This window comes from Anolis carolinensis, chromosome X (genome assembly GCF_035594765.1).
Source record: "Anolis carolinensis isolate JA03-04 chromosome X, rAnoCar3.1.pri, whole genome shotgun sequence".
Taxonomy (NCBI): Eukaryota; Metazoa; Chordata; class Lepidosauria; order Squamata; family Dactyloidae; genus Anolis; species Anolis carolinensis.
This window is the reverse complement of record NC_085847.1, coordinates 9,302,817-9,323,613: the sequence shown is the minus strand read 5'-3', so window position 1 is coordinate 9,323,613 and position 20,797 is coordinate 9,302,817. Positions and strand designations below refer to the sequence as shown.

The 20,797-nt window shown below is 38.5% G+C and overlaps 2 protein-coding genes across 5 annotated transcripts; one reads left to right on the top strand and one right to left on the bottom strand.

Annotated features, from left to right (window-relative positions):
• Positions 1-125: 125 nt before the first annotated feature.
• On the bottom strand, positions 126-11,860 carry gtf2h3 (general transcription factor IIH subunit 3). 4 transcript variants are annotated; one of them, XM_062958678.1, is made up of 14 exons: positions 11,812-11,858; positions 9,465-9,553; positions 9,205-9,284; positions 7,815-7,921; positions 7,274-7,428; positions 5,910-5,969; positions 5,575-5,604; positions 5,155-5,183; positions 4,985-5,059; positions 4,093-4,146; positions 3,200-3,268; positions 2,882-3,017; positions 2,752-2,788; positions 126-1,521 (listed from the first exon to the last, which is right to left on the bottom strand). In XM_062958678.1, the coding sequence occupies exons 4-14, from the start codon at positions 7,889-7,891 to the stop codon at positions 1,452-1,454; spliced, it is 792 nt and encodes a 263-aa protein (XP_062814748.1). In that variant the 5' UTR covers positions 7,892-7,921; positions 9,205-9,284; positions 9,465-9,553; positions 11,812-11,858; the 3' UTR covers positions 126-1,451. The 4 variants fall into 4 exon arrangements, with proteins under 4 accessions (XP_062814748.1, XP_062814747.1, XP_008111892.2 ...); XM_062958677.1 differs by having other exon boundaries at positions 11,648-11,843; XM_008113685.3 differs by lacking the exon at positions 9,465-9,553 and having other exon boundaries at positions 11,812-11,860.
• A 49-nt stretch (positions 11,861-11,909) lies between these two features.
• On the top strand, positions 11,910-20,409 carry eif2b1 (eukaryotic translation initiation factor 2B subunit alpha). The gene is made up of 9 exons (XM_062958679.1): positions 11,910-12,067; positions 13,482-13,583; positions 14,787-14,923; positions 15,546-15,662; positions 15,814-15,930; positions 16,808-16,872; positions 18,056-18,131; positions 18,914-19,039; positions 20,095-20,409. Exons 1-9 carry the CDS (start codon positions 12,055-12,057, stop codon positions 20,248-20,250), a joined length of 909 nt encoding a protein of 302 aa, XP_062814749.1. The 5' UTR covers positions 11,910-12,054; the 3' UTR covers positions 20,251-20,409.
• Positions 20,410-20,797: the final 388 nt, after the last annotated feature.

Below are 20,797 nucleotides of genomic sequence, written 5' to 3'. Positions count from 1 at the left end.
ACTACTAATAGTAGTAGTAGCTGAGCTTATACAAGAGGGGAGCATCCCTTAACTTAAATAGCCAAAATATTTAATACACTGCAGCTGCATGAAATATTTTTTCCCCTCTGTTGTACACACCAAAATGTTTTCTTAGGAAGACTTTATTCAGGAAAAGTTACAAAACAAGTGTTAAAACAACAGCATATCTCTGGCAAACTGTAAAAGGTTCAATGCAGCATACAGGTCAGTCAATAAATTATACCGTTTACAGAGCCCTGGCTTCTCCTGGATCATCAAATAGGACACCAATCTTTCGATTTGGGATCAAGAAGTTAAAAAAAAGGCATAGACAGAAATCGCATTTTAACAATGTGGAGAGTCAGCATTCAAGGAAATAAAATTACATGGCAAACGCTCCCTGATGGATATTCAGCACAGAAGACTCTTTAAATCTGGTGGCAAAACACAGAAGAACTTGGAAATGTCACCTTTGGACTGCAATTCTCAGAACCTAATGCTTGTACCAGCTGAGGAAGACTGAACATTGGAAATGTATACGAGCAGGAAGAAAGGTGGCATCAGGAGTAGAAAAGCTTGCCAGTGTAAGCCAGCATGGAAGACTGAACTCCTCTCAATCCTCAGAACGGATCCAATTTGCGTTACGTTCGACAACAGATCGTTCATTGTACCTGGAAAGGACGTGCATAGCTGATTCTCCCTCCTAAAATTATCAAGGAGATATTGGAAGCAGAGTATCGGGAAGCATCTTAAGCCCTTCCACTGGAATAGGTTTGGCTTGTGCGATGGCGTTGGCACGGGTTTGGGCTGGGCAAGCCAACCTTTGAAACGAGCCTAAGAGACAGCTATCACTTTGGAGAAGGGGACACGGGAAGAACTTAAGAGTTGTTGCTAACCATAATTGAAAAGCTTAGCTCCAAGCAATCTAGAGCCCAGTGTTTCTGCAGTCTTGAAACTGGGCTGTTTTCTCTATTCATTAACTCACGAGGGGCTTCTGCGGGACCAGCCCCCAGGAGCCCGGAAGTCTCAACCCTTTACAAAAAGACTAGATTTCTACTTAAATAAACGGGGCTTTCTTTTTGGAAGGAAGACATCATTACTTAAATTATTTTGGAGAAGTTGGTCCAAGGAAGTTCTCTTCGAGAAGCTTTACACCTCATTCGTGGGGCTGGAGAATCCGGTCTTCATGCCTTCAAATAGCTGCGGTTGTGGGTTTAAGGCAGTTGCAGTTGAATCATCATGACTATATAACACAAGCTCAAGACTTGCGCTATGCCCTGTTGCTTGAGCAGACTGGTGGCACCCGCCTTTATGCAGTTGTTCCGAAATGTTTAGCACTCTTTCTGTCTGTTGGAATACGGGTCTCATTCTTTTCTGGCATCCTAGAAACACCCAGCTATGATCTGAGCCGGGAAATTGCACATCGAAAGAAACAGGCAAGAGCAATGCTCTTATATGGCTAATTTCAGCTTCTTTTTCTTCGCTTTCATGACAGCTGGCAGGGAAATCTTGAAGGCAGTCCTGGGATGAGAGGAAAGAATAAATCAGAACTCATACTTTGTATGCTCCAGTAATAAAATAAAAATTCTGGACCTTGGAAATTGTAACCAACAATGCAAATTCTGCCAATCTTGCAAATAATCTGCACACTTTGATTATTTTATCTACTTCACAGATACAAATATTATTTTGGAATACAGTAGTCTCACTTATCCAGCTAAACGGGCCGGCAGAACCTTGGATAAACAAATATCTTGAATAATAAGGAGGGATTAAGGAAAAGCCTATTAAACATCAAATTAGGTTATGATTTTACAAATTAAGCACCAAAACATCATGTCATACAACAAATTGGACAGAAAAAGTAGTTCAATACGCAGTAATGTTATGTTGTAATTATTGTATTTACGAATTTAGCACCAAAATATCACGATATATTGAAAACATTGACTACACAAATGCCTTGGATAATCCAGAACCTTGGATAAGTGAGACTCTACTGTACCACAACACTATGAATGCCTACTCAGAAACAAGTTCCAATGAGTGAAATGGGACTCCCAGATAAGCCTGCACTGAATTATAGGCTCACAAATTCTGATGCTGTTGGAGGACAACAACAAAGAGTGCAATGAGAGTATCAATACTCGATCCATGTAGACAAGAAATCATAGGAATCTGGGTTGCTGCGAGTTTTCCAGGCTGTCTGGCCATGTTCCAGAAGCATTCTCTGCTGACGTTTCGCACACATCTATGGCAGGCATTCTCAGAGGTTGTGAGGTCTGTCGGAAACTCAGCAAGTGGGGTTTATATCCCTGTGGAATGATGTCCAGAGTGGGAAAAAGAACTCTTGTCTGCTTGAGGCAAGTGTCAATGTTGCAACTGGCCACCTTGATTAGCACTGAATAGCCTTGCAGCTTCAAAGCATGGCTGCTTCCTGCCTAAGGAATCCTTTGTTGGGAGGTGTTTGCTGGCCCTGATTGTTTCACAACCTCTGAGGATGCCTGCCTTAGATATGGGAGAAATGTCAGGAGGGAATGCTTCTGGAACATGGCCATACAAAACTCATAGCAAATCAGTGATTCTGGCCATGAAAGCCTTTGGGAACAAAGTCATAGGAATCAGTTGGAGTTCAGTCAAAAGGACTGTGAGCTAAGCTCCATGTGCCGAGCACTTGCTTCTTGTGCAGTGAAAACCGATGCCAAACAGACTGCCCCACTCTGAACTTTAAAATCTCTCACAGACACTTACTCGCAAGTGGTGCAAATGGGACTGAAGTTGCAGAATACTGGAAAATAAAAAGAACAGACGCAGTGAGATTCTCAGCCTCGGGTTGCAGGAGCCAAGCAACACCCGAGCAAGCCACACAGATCAGCCTTACTTGACAAGCACACCGAGCAGACGTAACCAACTTCAATGAGATTCCTGTGGCAGAAGCAAGCTGCCCTGTAGTCCACATGAACACGGGGTGGGAGGATGAGTTGGGATCGTTGGTCGTGATCAGGGAGAAATACCCACTGTTGTTGAAAAAATAGAGGCGGGAAAGGAAATTATAATTTAGGAGAAAATTACTAGAGTAGGCCAATGATAATCTGTAGTAGATTAATAAGAAATTAATAAGATGCTATATAGCATCTTGCAAAGATAGAGCAGTTTCAAATATGAGAAGGTGCCAAGGTTGCTGGAAAAATGCACTCACCAACAAATACTGCAGAAGTGATGGCTTATGTGGAACTTTCAAGTAAATACCCCCAGTGATATCACAAGCCTGAAAAACATGGGTATTATTGATTTGAAAACAGAACTGAGCAGATTATACTGTTATTTAAAAAAATATATTATTTTAAAGTTCCTAGACTTCATGACAGCACAAATGAGGTAATAACTATGAGGTGAAATGTATGGTTTCCCTCTGAGAGCTCCATACCCCAAAGTTTGTTTCAAAGCTTTATAAGCCATTAAAAGTCTTATAACGCAAGTCACATATTTGTACTATTCACATTCAAAAAGCTCTTCAGATCTTGCTGCAATTTCTACTGTAGCTCCAGGAGCAGAGGCTGGATCGACACTGCCATATAATCCAGTTCAAAGCAGATGATCCAGATCCAGAAACTGGATTCTATCACAGTGTATATGGTGCCTGAGCAAAATGCTACTTATTATTTATTTATTAGCGACATTTATATCCCGCCCTTCTCACAGCTAAGGGGACTCAGGGCGGTTTACAAGTATATATACATACAATACATTATATTATACGACTATATTGCAATATTATTAGTAATATTGCATGTAATAAAAATATACAATTATAATAGTGAATTATAATTATTACATTGTATTACATCATAATATTATTATTAATATTACATGTATATAGAATATATTATAATATTACTTCTACTGTAGTGAAATAATACCATCTAATTTCATACATTAAAAACAGCAATCAACAGTTTTTGCTGCTTACCTCACATAATAATTGTATTTATAATAATAAAAGTAATAACAACAACTTGCCTCAAGGAGTACAACCTGGTGAAAGCAGACAAATAAAATATACTATTGATAAGGAACAAGCAGAGATCATACTTGCTGCAAGAGCCCTGAATCTGACTCCAAAACACAGGCATCAATCAAAATATTCTGAAAAAAAAACAAGTGGGGAGATTAAATTAACAGCACGGAAGAAAAGGGGGAAATTAGAAAAAAACAATAATTTATTTTCAGCAGACGAAATCCTTGAATTCACATTTATTTCTGTTTTTTCAAAAATGATGCGAGAAAAAGGTAACTCCGTTGGGTTGGATGCTAAAATATAATTAATCTAAATAATAATAAGTGTTATTTCTTCTACGTGGTGTCTGTGAAATCACACATATGGTATTCCGTGCCTGTGCAGCCAGTTTCGGAATCTTCTAGAAAGCTCTTTGATATAAAAAATGGCGGTAGCCCCGCCCACACTCCCCATAAAGTATATAACCAGTGGGAGGGGCTACTGTCTCAGTTCTTTTTGTCCGCCTCTCTCGCAGCAGCTAGGGAATCTTTCTCTTGTGTAACTATTACTTATTATTGATTATTATTATTTATTATGGACTGTTTTATTTATTATTTTATCTCATGCTGTCCTGATTTGGACTGTCCTTTGGCTAAAATATAATTAACCTAAATATTAATAATAAGTGTCATTTCTTACCCATCTGCCCATACGGCTCGAGGTGGGACACAACATAGTCAAAAACTCATCATCATCATAAAATAATTCAGTGAAATACATATATTAAAACATTTATATAAAATACACAAAAATAGTGGAAGTTTCCAATTTCCTTCTCACAGTCTCACCAACATTTGATGATATGAACTCTAGATGCATGAACCTGATCTCACAGTAAACCTATTTCTATCTTACTTTTTTGTCTATGGATTCCAAGCTAAGAACAAACTACAGAAATTATACAAATTGTAAAATTCTTTCAGTCACCTGCTTCTGGGCTGCAAAGATGACATTCATAAAGTTCATATACTGCAGTGCACTGTCTTCAGCAGCTTTTATGACCTGGGAAAATACATTGGCACCCCTTAGTGTTTAGATTCACCGCTCAGGAGAGTCTACCAGGCTTCAAGATTTACCAAGGAATTCAGAGAACTTACCAATATCCTGGATTTAATTTCCTGGCTGGCTACATATGGAATTTGAGGGGGAGAAGAAGAAAATAAATTCACTATAGCCAAGCCTGCCCATATATTACTTCCAAACATTTTGTTTACAAATGCTCCATGCTTTGTTTTCCTTAACCACTGTTAACTGGTTTGTCTCAATGCAACTATTTCTCATTAGGAAAGGATTCACATGCAGAAAATCTCAGATTCAGTCCCCAGCATATGCATTTCAGAAAGAGCAGGGAGCTTTCCCAAGTTTCACTGAGGTCTATGCATGAGTTCCAGATCTAAAATTTCAATGTGTCTTTAGCATCTTAACTAGGGGTTAGTGCTAACCACAGTTAAGGATATATCACCTTCACATGTTTCTATTTCTAAAAACAGTATTTTTTAAAACATAGGACGTCGTACCTGATTCTGTTTTGCTCACCCTGTGAATATCTAAAAGGTACAACATTCAGGAAATTATTTTGAGACTGTGTTGCGTCACCTCACAAGTTTTATCAGAGCTGAACAAATGGACTTATATAGACAATATTGAGGAACAGTTTGATTTATGAAAATGAGTGACATGTGACGCAGAAAGGTGGAATAATATTGACAGTGATTATCGCTATACCGATTTCCTGTGACGTAGAGGCTAATCCAGTAATAGTACCTTCAACAAATTATCTTGCCACTTTGGCTTGAAAACAACAGAAAACAAAATAAAAACTGTTTGAAAAACACTGATTTCCAAAGGATACAGCATAATGCTTTCGCAAGGGATCCGGCCAGTAATGTTTCTGTCTGTTGCCATTTTATTCCTGATGAATCAGAAAAAAAGCCTTTAAAGGTCACAAAAGTTTATGGCATTACATTTCCCAACTTGAATACTTTGCTCTTTCCATGTTATTTAATTATTTATTTTATTTTATTTCTACCCCGCCCTTCTCACCCAATAAGGGGACTCAGGGTGGCTTCTAAATAAGAAACACACATATAAAAATTACAATAAGATTTCAATTCAATTTAAAATTAAGTTACTGTATATACTCGAGTATAAGCCGACCCGAATATAAACCAAGGCACCTAATTTTACCACAAAAAACTGGGAAAACATTGCCTCCAGTATAAGCCGAGGGTGGTAAATTTCAGACATAAAAATAGATACCAATAAAATTACATTAATTGAGGCATCAGTAGGTTACATGTTTTTGAATATTTACATAAAACTCTAATTTAAGATAAGATTGTCCAACTCTGATCAAATAATTATTCTCATCTTCAATGTAAATGTGCTTATGTATCCTTTTAATAATAACAGAGTAAAATAATACATGTAATAATAATAATAATAATAATAATAATAATAATAATAATAATAATAAATACAGGAAAATAATACAAGTAATAATAGAGTAAAATAATAAATGCAATAATAATAATAAGATCAGAGTGAAATAATAAATGTATTATTATTAATAATAAAATACATGTAATAGTAGCAACAATAATAGAGAAAAATAATAAATGTAATAATACCAATAATAATAGAGAAAAATAATAAATGTATAATATATTCTCGAGTATAAGCTGACCCAAATATAAGCCAACCAGGACCCTCACCCGAGTATAAGCCAAGGGGGGCTTTTTCAGTCTTAAAAAAGGGCTGAAAAACTAGGCTTATACTCGAGTATATACAGTATATTAAAACATTCACAAAATACACATATAAATATACATTTAGGCGTGTTATGTTATATCACAATTAGCTTTTTAGGCTGATGGACACCAGTAACTACTTGCAATGGATTACTATAATCTGTAAAAAGACCAAGAAGTTTGGCTGTTAGCTTCGGTTCGAAGAAAAGACACCGTAATGAGAAAGGACGAAGGGGATGGATGTGTGTGTGATATGGTTTGCTTTGGGATTTAAGGCCAGGGAGCAATTCTGCTCTTAATGGCAGCTGTCCACATTAAGGAAATGCATCCTACAAAACCCATGAAAGGCTTTTTAAGAATCTTCACTGAAAAGCACATTAAAAACCTAGTTTTCTTTGGCAGGGAAGTCAATCAAAGACACACAAAACACATAACGAGAGTGAATTGACCTAGAGGTTGATTTTACCGTTGGTCATCAGATCCTGTATCTCCTCCGCAATTGTTTCATTTACAGTTGTTAATAACTCATACTTTCCATCCTTGCTGCCATACATATTCGCATCTACAGCCTCACCAAAGATGTCGATAATTTCCCAACGCTTTCCGGGATAGAGGAAACGGCTAAGAGAAACAAAAGAAAATTCATTTGTGTGAAACCTTAACCTAATCATTGCAACTGATCTGAAGTGCCAGGCAACAGAACATCTTCCACACAGAGAGAAAGGGACTCTGTGTATTTTTGTTGCCCCATTCCATAAGATCAGTTCAGTTCCGCTCCTCTTTTCCAGAACTGTTCCTATCCCAACCAGCTACTAGATGGATTTTAAGAATTTAATTTCTCTTCATGTCTATGCTTACTTTCTTCTAAGGATTCTGATTCTAAGACAAAAGCAAGGCATTGTCCTAGTTTTTATCCATAGTAAATAAGGAACTCTGAAATCCTCTTTGACTGAAGGGCAGAATAAAAAATATTTGAAAAATGTACGCAAAGTATGAAGCAGCAATACCTTTCTTGTATATGACTGGCTATAACAGCAAGCTTGTTGTTGCGGTTCATAAATAAGTGTGAGTTTCCCAGCACCATGCTCGCATCAAGGCATTTTGACAATGTCAGCTGTTAGGAGAAAGGGGAAACTTTTAGAAGAGAGAAATGTCCAAGGAAGGACAGTAAATCCATAGGTGTGTCATAAAAGCTCTAAGAATGTTTTCCCAATTCAAATAAAATCTAAGCCCCAGCCTAATGCACACTTCCCCAAGTTCCCTAAAGGTATATAATATTTATTTATTTACTACATTAATATCCCGCTCTTCTCACCCCGAAGGGGACTCAGAGCGGCTTACAAATCAAATGCACATACAATATATTATTAGCATGGCACAATATAAGCATTAAATTAGTATATTGTACTAGATCATTATATGGTAGTATTATTAGTAATATTACATTTAATATATAATATATAATTATTATTATATTGTATTATTAGTTTTATATTTATTTATTTCGTGTCAAAAGCATTGCACATCAAACAAGTCCAAAAGTGATAAAATAAAGGAATCACAAACAGTTAAATAGTTTTAGACCAAAAGCGGACAACAGCGACCGCATTGTCCGTAGCTTTAAACAACTCCTCCTCCGTACATAAGGCAGGGCATTGCATTGTATTATTAGTATAATATCGTATTACATTGTATTATTATCAATATTATATGTATATACAATATATTATATATTTATAAATTATTGTATATTAAATTAATAATAATAAATTATTATTATTATTATTATTATTATTATTATTATTATTATTATTATTATTATTATTATATCATCTGATTATTCCAAGATAATATTACCATATGCTGCCTGGCAATGATGGGACTATACCACATGTACACATATTCCACTTAACCACAGTCATGTTTGTGGGCTGGACACAATGCTTTGAGGCCCTGAAAGTTAATGGTGCTGTTGCAAGTGACTTTTTCATGGCTAGCAATTGTACACTAAATTCTCCATATCCACAGATGCCACCATCCACAGCTTGAAAATTTCACCCCCCCCCCCAAAATCCAAAAAGCAATTCTTTATTTTATATAAGGGATATGATTTTATTATGCTATCGAATATAACGGGACTTGAGCATCTGTGCATAGTGGCAGCAAACATGCTCCTGGAACCAAACCCCAGTGGATACTAAGAGCCTAGTAGAATCCCAAAATTGACCACAGACTGAACTCAAGCAATGGGTATTTCTTTGATTTCACTGAAATATATTTACAAATAAGTACACTTAAGATTGCACAAGTACGAATTACTTGGAAATGAAGCACAAGTCTTAAGTCAATTTGTTCAGAATCAGAGCTGGAGATCTCAAGCAAAACAGGACCCCTTACCTTTGATCCTATCAACGCCTGCTTTCCCCACCAGATCGGATTAGTGTCCACTACTATGACTAAGAGATTCAGCTCATCATCTAGAAAAACAAGATACAAAACATCACCCAAAAGCATGGACATTTCAGCCTATTCCTCTCTGTTCTATGGACAGATCACCAGTCACAATCCCCACATCCCATTGGTTTAGTTGTCTAGAGGCAGAAGGCTCTCACTCATGCAAACACAGATAAAAAGGAGGACCAACCAAGACTGTGTACCTGTTCCTTGAGAACTCTTTCCCGCACCTTACTCATAAGGATAGGGTGGCAGCTTTAGGAGTCCCATCTGTCTTCCCCAAATGCAGAAACTAAAGTCCAGAAAAACACCATCTCAAAAGAAAGAATTTAGACATTTCTTCTGGAAAGTCTGCCCAACTGCTATTATCATTGAGAGTAGTTTCCCTTTATATAGCCTAAACTTTACAGCTGGATTTCAGTCACTCCATTCCAAGTCAAAGCAGCAGAATAGACACCCATCTCTTGTCTCTATATATGTGTGGGTGGGTTTGTGCCACAAAAGATCCTCAGTGGCTTGATGGATCTGGGCCAAACCTGGCACAGAGACCCTAAATAAACCCACTGAATGTTGCCATTGGCCCTGATAGTTTCACAACAAGCCTGCCATAGATGTGGGGTGAAACGTCAGGAGAGAATGCTTCTGGAACATGGCCAGACAGCCCATAAAATTCACAACAACCCAGTTTTAATGGTTTGTTTGCTTTTATGTCTGATGGGCTTACTGTCCTATATATGTCCGAGATGGTGAAGAGGTGTAAGAATAAAGTCAATATTATTACAGTAGAGTCTCACTTATCCAATGTGTAAAATCATAATGTAACTTTATGTTTAATAGGCTTTTTCTTAATCCCTCCTTGTTATCCAAGATGTCCTGCTGGCCCATTTATCTTGGATAAGCGAGACTCTACTGTATATTAATTTATTATATTATATTATTATCTTAACATACCTGAGGGTGCATCTACACTGCAATTTGACACTACTTTAACTGCTACGACTCAATGCTATGGGGTTGTGGCCGCCATAGTTTTACAAGTCTTTTGCTGGAGCCTGACCAAAGTACAGTAGAGTCTCACTTATCCAAGCCTTGCTTATCCAATGCTTTTCCTTAATCCCTCCTTATTATCCAAGATATTCGCTTATCCAAGGTTTTGCCGGCCCGTTTAGCTTGGATAAGTGAGACTCTACTGTACAATATAATACAGTAGAGTCTCACATATCCAAGACTTGCTTATCCACGGTTCTGGATTATCCAAGGCATTTTTGTAGTCAATGTTTTCAATATATCATATTTTGGTGCTAAATTCGTAAATACAGTAATTACTACATAGCATGACTGCATATTGAACTACTTTTTCTGTCAAATTTGTTGTCTAACATGATGTTTTGGTGCTTAATTTGTAAAATCATAACATAATTTGATGTTTAATAGGCTTTTCCTTAATCCCTCCTTATTATCCAAGATATTCACTCATCCAAGGTTCTGCTGGCCCATTTAGCTTGGATAAGTGAGACTCTACTGTACAATATAATACAGTAGAGTCTCACTTATCCAAGACTCACTTATCCAAGGTTCTGGATTATCCAAGGCATTTTTGTAGTCAATGTTTTCAATACATTGTGATATTTTGGTGCTAAATTTGTAAATACAGTAATGACAACATAACATGCCTGCGTATTGAACTACTTTTTCTGTCAAATTTGTTGTCTAACATGATGTTTTGGTGCTTAGTTTGTAAAATCATAACCTATTTTGATGTTTAATAGGCTTGTTTCCTTAATCCTTCCTTATTATCCAAGATATTGGTTTATCCAAAGTTCTGGATTATCCAAGCCATTTTTGTAGTCAATGTTTTCAATACATTGTGATATTTTGGTGCTAAATTCGTAAATACAGTAAATACAACATAACATGACTGCATATTTAACTGCTTTTTCTGTCAAATTTGTTGTCTAACATGATGTTTTGGTGCTTAGTTTGTAAAATCATAACCTATTTTGATGTTTAATAGGCTTTTTCCTTAATCCCTCCTTATTATCCAAGATATTCGCTTATCCAATTTAGCTTGGATATGTGAGACTCTACTGTAGTAGTATTATTAAAGGGGAAAAGGTATGAGGGGAGGAAAGGAAAGAGAAAGAAAGAGGGAAGGAAGGAAAAGAGGAGGAAGGTGTAGGAAGGAAAGTTAGGGGAAAAGGAAAGGAAGGCAGAAAAGAAGAGAAAGAGGAGGTGTAAGTTCCTCAGCGAAAAGCCTGTGCCATCTGCACTGCCCGAGAATGCAGTTTGAAACCGCGTTAGTCAGCGTCCACTCCTAGAATGCTTGGTGGGACTTTCCAACGCAGTTCCAAACCGAAGAACAACCGGACGGATCGGTTTCCAGTACCTAAGAGACACTCTGCACGTGCTTAGGAGCAGTCGCGTCGAAGAGCCATGGCTTTGTTTGGAAACGAGAGAAGCAGGCAAACAAACAAGGAGCCGGACTGGCAAGGCCGGGCTTGGAGAGCGGCCGGAGGGGAGGAGAGACCGCCGCATTGCCCTCAGACTCACCGCCACTCATCGCTCTCGGCCGCAGGAAGGAAGAAGGAAGAAGGAAGGAAGGAAGCGCGCCCTGGGCCCCGGCGCCGGGGAGTGACGTCCTCGCCCGCCCCGCCCGCGCTTCCGTCCGGCGCCCAGTGTCGCGCCAAAGGCATCCGGAGCGGGGAGACGCGTCCCGCCACAAAGGTTCCGCCCCGGTTGCCGCGTGAGCCCCGAAAGCAGATGGAAGGAGAGGCGTGATCGGGCCCTTCCACCATGAACGAAGCAGGTGAGGCAAGAGGACTTCGGGCTAGAAAACAGTCCGTGGGAAAGGGATCTAGGCCCCTTCTACATTGCCCTATATCCCAGGATCTGATCCCATGTTATCTGCTTTGAACTGGATTATATGAGTCTACACTGCCAAATAATCTGGGATAAGAAAATAACATGGGATCAGATCCTGGGATACAGAGCAGTGTGGAAAAGACCATAGGCCCCTTCTAACTGCCATATAATGTGTATCATCAAATAATCCACATGATCTCCTTTGAACTGGATTATATGAGTCTACGCTGCCAGATAATCTGGAATAAACAATTAATCTGGGATCAACTCCTGGGATATAGGGCAGTGCAGAAGAGGCCATAGGTCCCTTCTACACTGCCATATAATCCGTATCATCAAATAATCCACATGATCTGCTTTGAACTGGATTATACGAGTCTACACTGCCAGATAATCTGGGATAAGAAGATAATATGGGATCTTATTCTGGGATACAGGACAGTGTGGAAGAGGCCATAGACCCCTTCTACGCCACCATATAATCAGTATCATCAAATAATCCACATGATCTGCTTTGAGCTGGATTATATGAGTCTACACTGCCAGAAAATCTGGGATGAACAAATAATCTGGGATCAGATCCTGGGATATAGGGCAGTACAGAAGAGGCCATAGGCCCCTTCTACACTGCCATATAATCCGTATCATCAAATAATCCACATGATCTGCTTTGAATGGGATTATATTGTATTTAATTGTTTTTAACTGATTTTATGTATTGTTGATTGTTTTTGTATAGGCATCTAATTGTGCCAGTGTTGTAAGCCGCCCTGAGTCCCTTTGGGTGAGAAGGGCGGGATATAAATATTGGAAATAAATATATGAGTCTACACTGCCAGAAAATCTGGGATAAACAAATAATCTGAGATCACATCCTGGGATGTAGGGCAGTGCGGAAGAGGCCATAGGCCCCTTCTAACTGCCATATAATCCATATCATCAAATAATCCACATGATCTGCTTTGAACTGGATTATGAGTCTACGCTGCCAGATAATCTGGGATAAGCAGATCATCTGGGTTGTATATGGCAGTCTAGAAGGGGCCTTAGTGGAACACAAGCTGAACATGTGATGCAGCAGCGAAAAAGGCCAATCTCATTTTTGGGTGCATCAATAGGATAGTGTCTAAATGTGGGAAGAGGGGCGGGATATGAATAAAACATTATTGTTGTTATTATTTTGGCAGCCCTTCTCTGGATATACTCTGGGTGTGTGTGGATGTTGTAAACATCACAACAGACAATACCCTGTGTTAAACTATGCTGCTTTGAATTTGTAATATTTAAAGGGAATATAGAAAGAAAGCAGAGCTCCACTGACTTTCTCCTTTTTGTTTTCTTCCTGCATTTCTTTCCAGAGCTGGTCGAGGCCTTTAACACTCAGATGAGGCAGGATCCCGATGTCGCCTCAGCTGTGATTGCCATCCATGTCTTGCTAGAGTTTTTGAAAAGAGACAAAGGCATGTATTGGCTTTTACTTGTGTGGCCTGAGCTCTGGGTTGAGGGCTGGAGTGCAGTGAAGAACTAGGTTGGGATATATAATTTGTGATAATGTATGAGGCCTGTATGGCGATTCTACACACCGCAGAGCATTGATACACATTGACGGCTTTCTTTCACATGCTTTTGTGGGAGTTTGTTATTTAGTTTGTTATCATCTCAGGCAACTCTCTGACACTTGTCCATGCACTTTTATTAAATGGTCTTGAAATTATGCACTTTTATAAGACTGCCCCCATTTTATCCATCAGTGGTGATGCTTGTTTTTATTACCTCATTCTTATATAATGATGGTAGTATACTGTATTCTGTGTTTAATTGTAATTGAATTATTTAATTGTTGATTTGATTTGATTGTTGTGTTGACACTGTTTTTAGTTATTGATACTTGTTTTAACTTGTTACGTTTTGTCTCTGTTTTGGGCTTGGCCCTATGTTAGTCGCTTTGGGGAAATGGTTGGCGGGATAGAAAAATAAAGTATTATTATTATTATTATTACTAGCTGTGCCCGGCCACGCGTTGCTGTGGCGAAGTATGGTGGTATGGGAAATAAAGTATTGAGGAATTGGTGGTAGTTAAGGTAAAGGGTAAAGGTGTGGAGTCCAGATAATCCAGTTAAAGCAGATAATATAAGATTATAAATGGGTTATATAGCTGTGTAGAAGGGCCTTGAGTCTACACTGCCATCTAATCCAGTTAAAATCTGATAATTTGTATTTTATAGGCAGTGTGGAAGAGGCCTAAGTGAGGCCTAACTCTGCCTGTCCCCTGGGCTGAGTGGGTTGCTAGGAGACCAAGTGGGCGGAGCTTAGCCTTCTAACTGGCAGCAATTGGATAAAAATAATTATTCATCTCCCTCTAATTAGGACTTTATTTTTCTTTTATTTTTGTTGTATCAACCTAGAGGCATGGATGATGGGTTCTGTTGTCAATTTTCGAGGTTGTGGGGTGTTTAGTTTTGTTGTTTTGGCGGTCGCCAGGATTCCATCACTCTTTTATATATATAGATTATTATTATTAGACACCACAGTTTGAAGCTGGCTTTGAACTGCATTAAACGGTCAGTCTCGAGGGGGGCACTGAAATTCTAGTTTATGGCAATGAAGTTAATACAAGTGTAGTATTTTAAAGCTCATTTCCCTCCCATCTCTGTCTCTGCCAGGGGAGACAATTCAAGGGTTGAGAGCCAACCTCAAGCGAGCCATAGAAGTGCTCTCTGGTGTCGATTCCTCGGTAGCCATCTCTTCAGGAGGGGAGCTTTTCTTGCGCTTCATCAGTCTCACCTCTTTGGAGAATCCGGTGAGTTTCACTCCACTGTTTATCACAAGCGAGTACAGGAATGTAGCCACTAATTAGTAGTTTTTGTGTCTGCGTCACTCAATTTCATCTTAAAAGGCCCACAGGAATAGCAACAAAGGGGGAGGTTTGTGAGCATGTGCCAACTCATTTCAGAATAAACTCATCAGAGCCAGATTCGACATACTTGGCTATGATGGAGAAGGGTTTTTATAGTAGATAATACGTTAACCCCAGCAGTTTTTAAAAACCTTTAAACATGGTAAGCATGATGCTCAAGGCATGTTTGAGCTTGCTTCTTTAATTGTACCTTTAATTATATTGGACTACCGCCGATTTCTGAGCCTGAATATATTGCACAAGATTCCCCTAGCCTAAAATGATACATTTTAATATATTGGGTTTATGGTTCCCGTCCCCTTGATCTGGTCATGTAAGTGTGATTTATTGTTATAATTGTAATATTTTACTTTGTTTAATAATGTGTATTATGTTGTTATGTAATGTTTGTGTTGCTTTTATGACTGTAAACCGCCCTGAGTCCCATCCGGGAGATAGGGCGGTATATAAATAAAGTTTTATTATTATTATTATTACCTCCAATGTCATCTCCTGCTTTCTCTAGGATTATTCCAAATGTAAAGCAATCATGATTGAGAGAGGAGAACTTTTCCTCCGGCGAATCTCTGGCTCAAGGAATAAGATTGCTGTACTTTGCCATACGTTTGTCAAAGATGGTGGGGTGAGTAAGCCTAGATGTTTTGAAACAAAGGAGAGTTTACTACTTCTGAAGACAACTCTGCTCCACTGTAGAACCATATATACTGTGATAATATTCTGTGTAATTGATATTACGAATCCTAAACGGAAACATTGGTGTTCTGTTTCCTCAGAGGGTATTGACTCACGCTTATTCCAAAGTGGTCCTGAGAGTGCTGGACACAGCAGTGAAAGCCAAGCGACGTTTCAGCGTCTACGTCACCGAATCGCAGCCGGACCGAGCAGGGCAAGTAGATGGCAAGGTTTTCCCAGTATCGCTTGTGCAAATAATAGTAGCTGAGTCTGCTCCTTCAATACCTGGACAGGGTTTTCCCTTTGTGAAGTAAAGCTACAATCCTGTATGCACACTGATACCTGAGAATAAGCTCCCATAAGCATATCTATATATATAAAAGAGTGATGGCATCAGGGCAGCGGACAAAACTACAGGCCCCCCAACCTCAAAATTTGACAACACAACCCATCATTCACGGCTCTAGGTTGATACAACAAAAAGAAACGAAAAATAAAGTCCTAATTACAGGGAGAGGAATAATAGTTTTTATCCAATTGCTGCCACTTTGAAGGCTAAGCTCTGCCCACTTGGTCTCCTAGCAACCTCCTCAGCCCAGGGGACAGGCACAGTTAGGCCTCACTTAGGCCTCTTCCACAGATTATCAGATTTGAACTGGATTATATGGCAGTGTAGACTCAAGGCCCTTCCACACAGCTATATAACCCATTTAGAATCTTTTATTATCTGCTTTGAACTGGATTATCTTGAGTCCACACTGCCATATAATCCACTTCAGTGTGCATACTAAACATAAAGACAACCATACAACAGACATTCAATACCACCACTACCTCAACAATTTCTCACCAACACCACCAGACAACGCCACAGCAACGCGTGGCCGGGCACAGCTAGTAAGATAATAAATGAATGAACTCTACTGCAAAAAAATTATCATTAATATATTATTGTTCTTATTGTTGTTGATATTATTATTATTATTATATACCACTTTTTCTCTTAAACATCCTTTGTAATTTTACATACTACTGAAGTACTATTTTTAATATAAAATGGGTTTTAAGATAAAATATTGACAATTACACAGGCAGAGGATGGCCGAGGCTCTCACCAAACTGGGCATACCCGTGACAGTCATCCTAGATGCTGCTGTTGGGTAAGTGTGAGTGGGCAATGTTGTCGCTTGGCAAAGCAATTTTTTTTATTTATGATTTTGAATATACATAAAAAGTGGGGGAACAATGTAATAAAGTGAAGAACAGATTGACTGAAGAATGCAGAGATAGTAAGGAAAAAAATGTCCCAAACAAACAAAGTTTTCCTTCCAGATCTTCTGCACAGCGAGACATGTTTTCCTCAATTTTGAACATTTACCAGCAAACATCCGAATACATTTTTGGGCCTGGGGTGATTTCTGAACATTTTTTACAAAAGTTCAACTTTTTCTTTTGACAAATATACTCTCAATTTGGACCAGTTTGTCTTTTGTCTTGGAGCATTGCTCTGTGATATTATTTGTGATAATAAATCCATGTTTTTAATGTCTAATAATCCCCACCACACGTGTATAAAATCTCCCTTGTGTTTCCCACATTTCCAGCATTTCCCATCTCCTTTACCTTTACTAATTTTTGCAAGCCTTTCTGGTGTGATGTACCATCTATAAAAGATCTTATACCAGTTTTCCTTCAGTTCTGCCGTGTACGTGAATTTAAGTTTCCTCTTCCATATCTTTTCCCATTCTGACAGGTTTATTGTATGACCTACCACCCTCGCCCATTTTGTCACCACATCTTTAACTTGTTCTTCTTCTGTGAATTTTAAATGGGAAAAATTGGCTGGGATTGTCATGGCAGTGCAAAAAATGGAATTTGGTGTAGAGTGATACAGGAATCGGAAAGAAGAAAAAGATGGTTTGCTGGACCAGATACTTGATCCTAGAGTAAAATAAAAGATAAGAATTGAACCTGGGCTCCTTCAACATGCAGCCAATATGCTGTGCCATGATTCCTTCTTCTTTAAAGGAGTGGATCTTGTTTTCGCCTACTGACCTGTCTGGGAATTGACCCAAAGGAAGAATAAAGGCTTCCGAGAGTCCAAACTGTTTAAAGGCCTCTGAAAAAGGAGGCTTTTGTGGCAGCAAATGGTTAGCCAGGCACATGGAGAAAGACATTAGTGGGATTTTCTTCCTCCAATGCCCAAATAAATTGGTGGGCCACTGGTATTATGGAATATAAATACTGTAAATAAATAAATAATAATAAGTAATAATAAATATGACTGCAGGGAGGAGTTCCTGATGTAGTATATGTATCTGATCTTCCCCTTCTTTTAAATAGCTACATCATGGAAAGAGTGGACCTGGTGATTGTTGGCGCTGAAGGCGTGGTGGAAAATGGAGGCATTATTAACAAGGTGAGGCATGTGTGCAAGATCTGGGGTGTCCTCAAAACACTGGGGGTGTATCTGGTGGTGTCCTTCCATCGGCAGAGTCCCCTAGTTAAGGATTGGGGATGTGCAAACGTTGTTGGGTTGCAACTCCCACCATCCTTCCCATTGGTTATGTAGGACCTTTGGGAGTCCCAACAGCCTCTACATCTCTGCTTCTTAAACTGTGGGTCCCTGGCCCTTACTTCAGTGTTAGGGTCAGAAATTGGCAAAAGGAAAAAGTTTTTGAACACCACTAATTTAGACAAATCTATTAGCAACTACATGCAGTGTTTACAGTGGACTCTGCAGAAAATGCTTCAGCTGTACTTCATGAAAAGCAAAATCAGCCTCTTTAGCAAACCTTGCAAATGCTGATTTGTTACCAGTGAATGTTTTAATCTCATACCTATTTTATATATCTGGGGTCACATAAAAAATTATTGAGTTGAAAGGGTTTAAGAAGCCCTGAACTATTTTTTTTAAATTGAAATGTCCTGAACAACATCCCTTTCAATGGATTTATGTCTTATTACAGTGATAGAATTGGATTATTTTAGTAAAGCACCAAAAGATTGTTGGTTAGGACAGGATGTAGTCCATGTTTAGTGCTTTGAAATCTGATCACTTTCTGTGGCCAAGTGCAAAGTGAACATGATGGTACAGGACCTTACTCTCGAACGTTGTTTTTGGGGGTTTTTTAACTTAAAAAAGGTAGTTGTTCTGTTCATTGTCCTGAATGTATTTTCCCACCCGCCTGGCTTCTTCAGATTGGCACAAACCAAATGGCCGTGTGTGCCAAAGCTCAGAACAAGCCCTTCTACGTGGTTGCAGAGAGTTTCAAGTTCGTCAGGCTCTTCCCTCTGAACCAGCAGGACGTCCCAGATAAATTTAAGGTAATTTCAGAGTGGAAAAGGATGTCCGTTCATTGTTTATGCTTTAAAAGCCTGTAACAGGTGGAAAGCAATGTAATCTTGCAGGTTGTCCACAAACACGTATCCGTAACAGTAGATAGCGACTGGAAGATGGCATATGTTATGTATCTCAAAAACTAGAATTGATGGAGAAACTGGTGCCATTTTTGGAATCAACAGGTCAAATAGACCCAGAAACAGGGCTCACATTTGAGGCACCAAAATGTCTATTCGCCAGTGAATAATAATAATAATAATTATTATTATTATTATTTAGAGTTGTTACTACTCTGGTTCAGCACGTTGTTCAAGCCAACCCATAAACAACCTTCTTGCCATTAGCATCTTTCCATTATGTAGAGAAGATGGAATATGTGCAATTATGACTGAAACGGCTCCCGGACTATGAATTCGGATTTTGTGGTTTTTAATACAGTAGAGTCTCACTTATCCAAGCTAAACGGGCCAGCAGAACCTTGGATAAGCGAATATCTTGGATAATAAGGAGGGATTAAGGAAAAACCTATTAAACATCAAATTAGGTTATGATTTTACAAATTAAGCACCAAAACATCATGTTATACAACAAATTTGACAAAAAAGTAGTTCAATATGCAGTAATGTTATGTTGTAATTTCTGTATTTACGAATTTAGCACCAAAATATCACGATATATTGAAAAAACGTTGACTACAAAAATGCCTTGGATAATCCAGAACCTTGGATAAGCAAATCTTGGATAAGTGAGACTCTACTGTAATTGGTTTTAATGCTTATATGTCCTTTAAATTTATGTTTTTAATGTATATATTTATTTTATTACATGCCAGTTTTATGTGGCATGGAATTCTTGCCTATTGTAAGACCGCTCTGAGTCCCCTTTGGGGTGAGAAGGGCGGGATATAAATACAGTAAATAAATAATAATAGAGCATCCTTCAGTGCTCTGGCTTCATCTTGATGCCATCCTCACATGGGAACAGCTGACCATTCTCAGAAAATGTTAACTCGTGTCCTTTTACCTTCTCCTTCCCCTAGTACAAAGCAGACACCCTGAAGAAAAGTAAGACTCTTATGATGGAACATCCCTGGATTGACTATACGTCCCCTTCCCTGATCACTCTCCTCTTTACGGACCTTGGGGTCCTGACCCCCTCTGCTGTCAGTGATGAACTTATTAAACTATATTTGTAAACTGTCCACTTCTGATGTGCCGAAGCTGACGTGTTTTTGCTGGGCAGCTTGTTGGTAGTATGTTCACAAAAAGGGATGTATTCTGGTTGATTGTACGAAGAGCCTACTAAACAATTTGGACACTACGTTACTGGGAATAAATTCACTGAAAAAGAATAAGTGTCGGGATGTTTTTGTACAATTTGCAGATCATTTACCCATGTGTGTAAGATGAAATTAAAATACTGTATATAATCGAGCATAAGCCTAGTTTTTCAGCCCTTTTTTAGGACTGAAAAAGCCCCCCTCGGCTCATACTCGGGTGAGGGTCCTGGTTGGCTTATATTTGGGTCAGCATTATTATTTTTCTCTATTATTATTGGTATTACATTTATTATTTTACTCTATTTATTCTTATTAATACATTTATTATTTCACTCTGATATGATTATTGTTATTACATGTATTATTTTACTCTGTTATTACATTTATTATTTTACTGTAATAATAATTATTATTACATTTATTAATTTTACTCTATTATTATTAAAAGGATACATAAGCACAT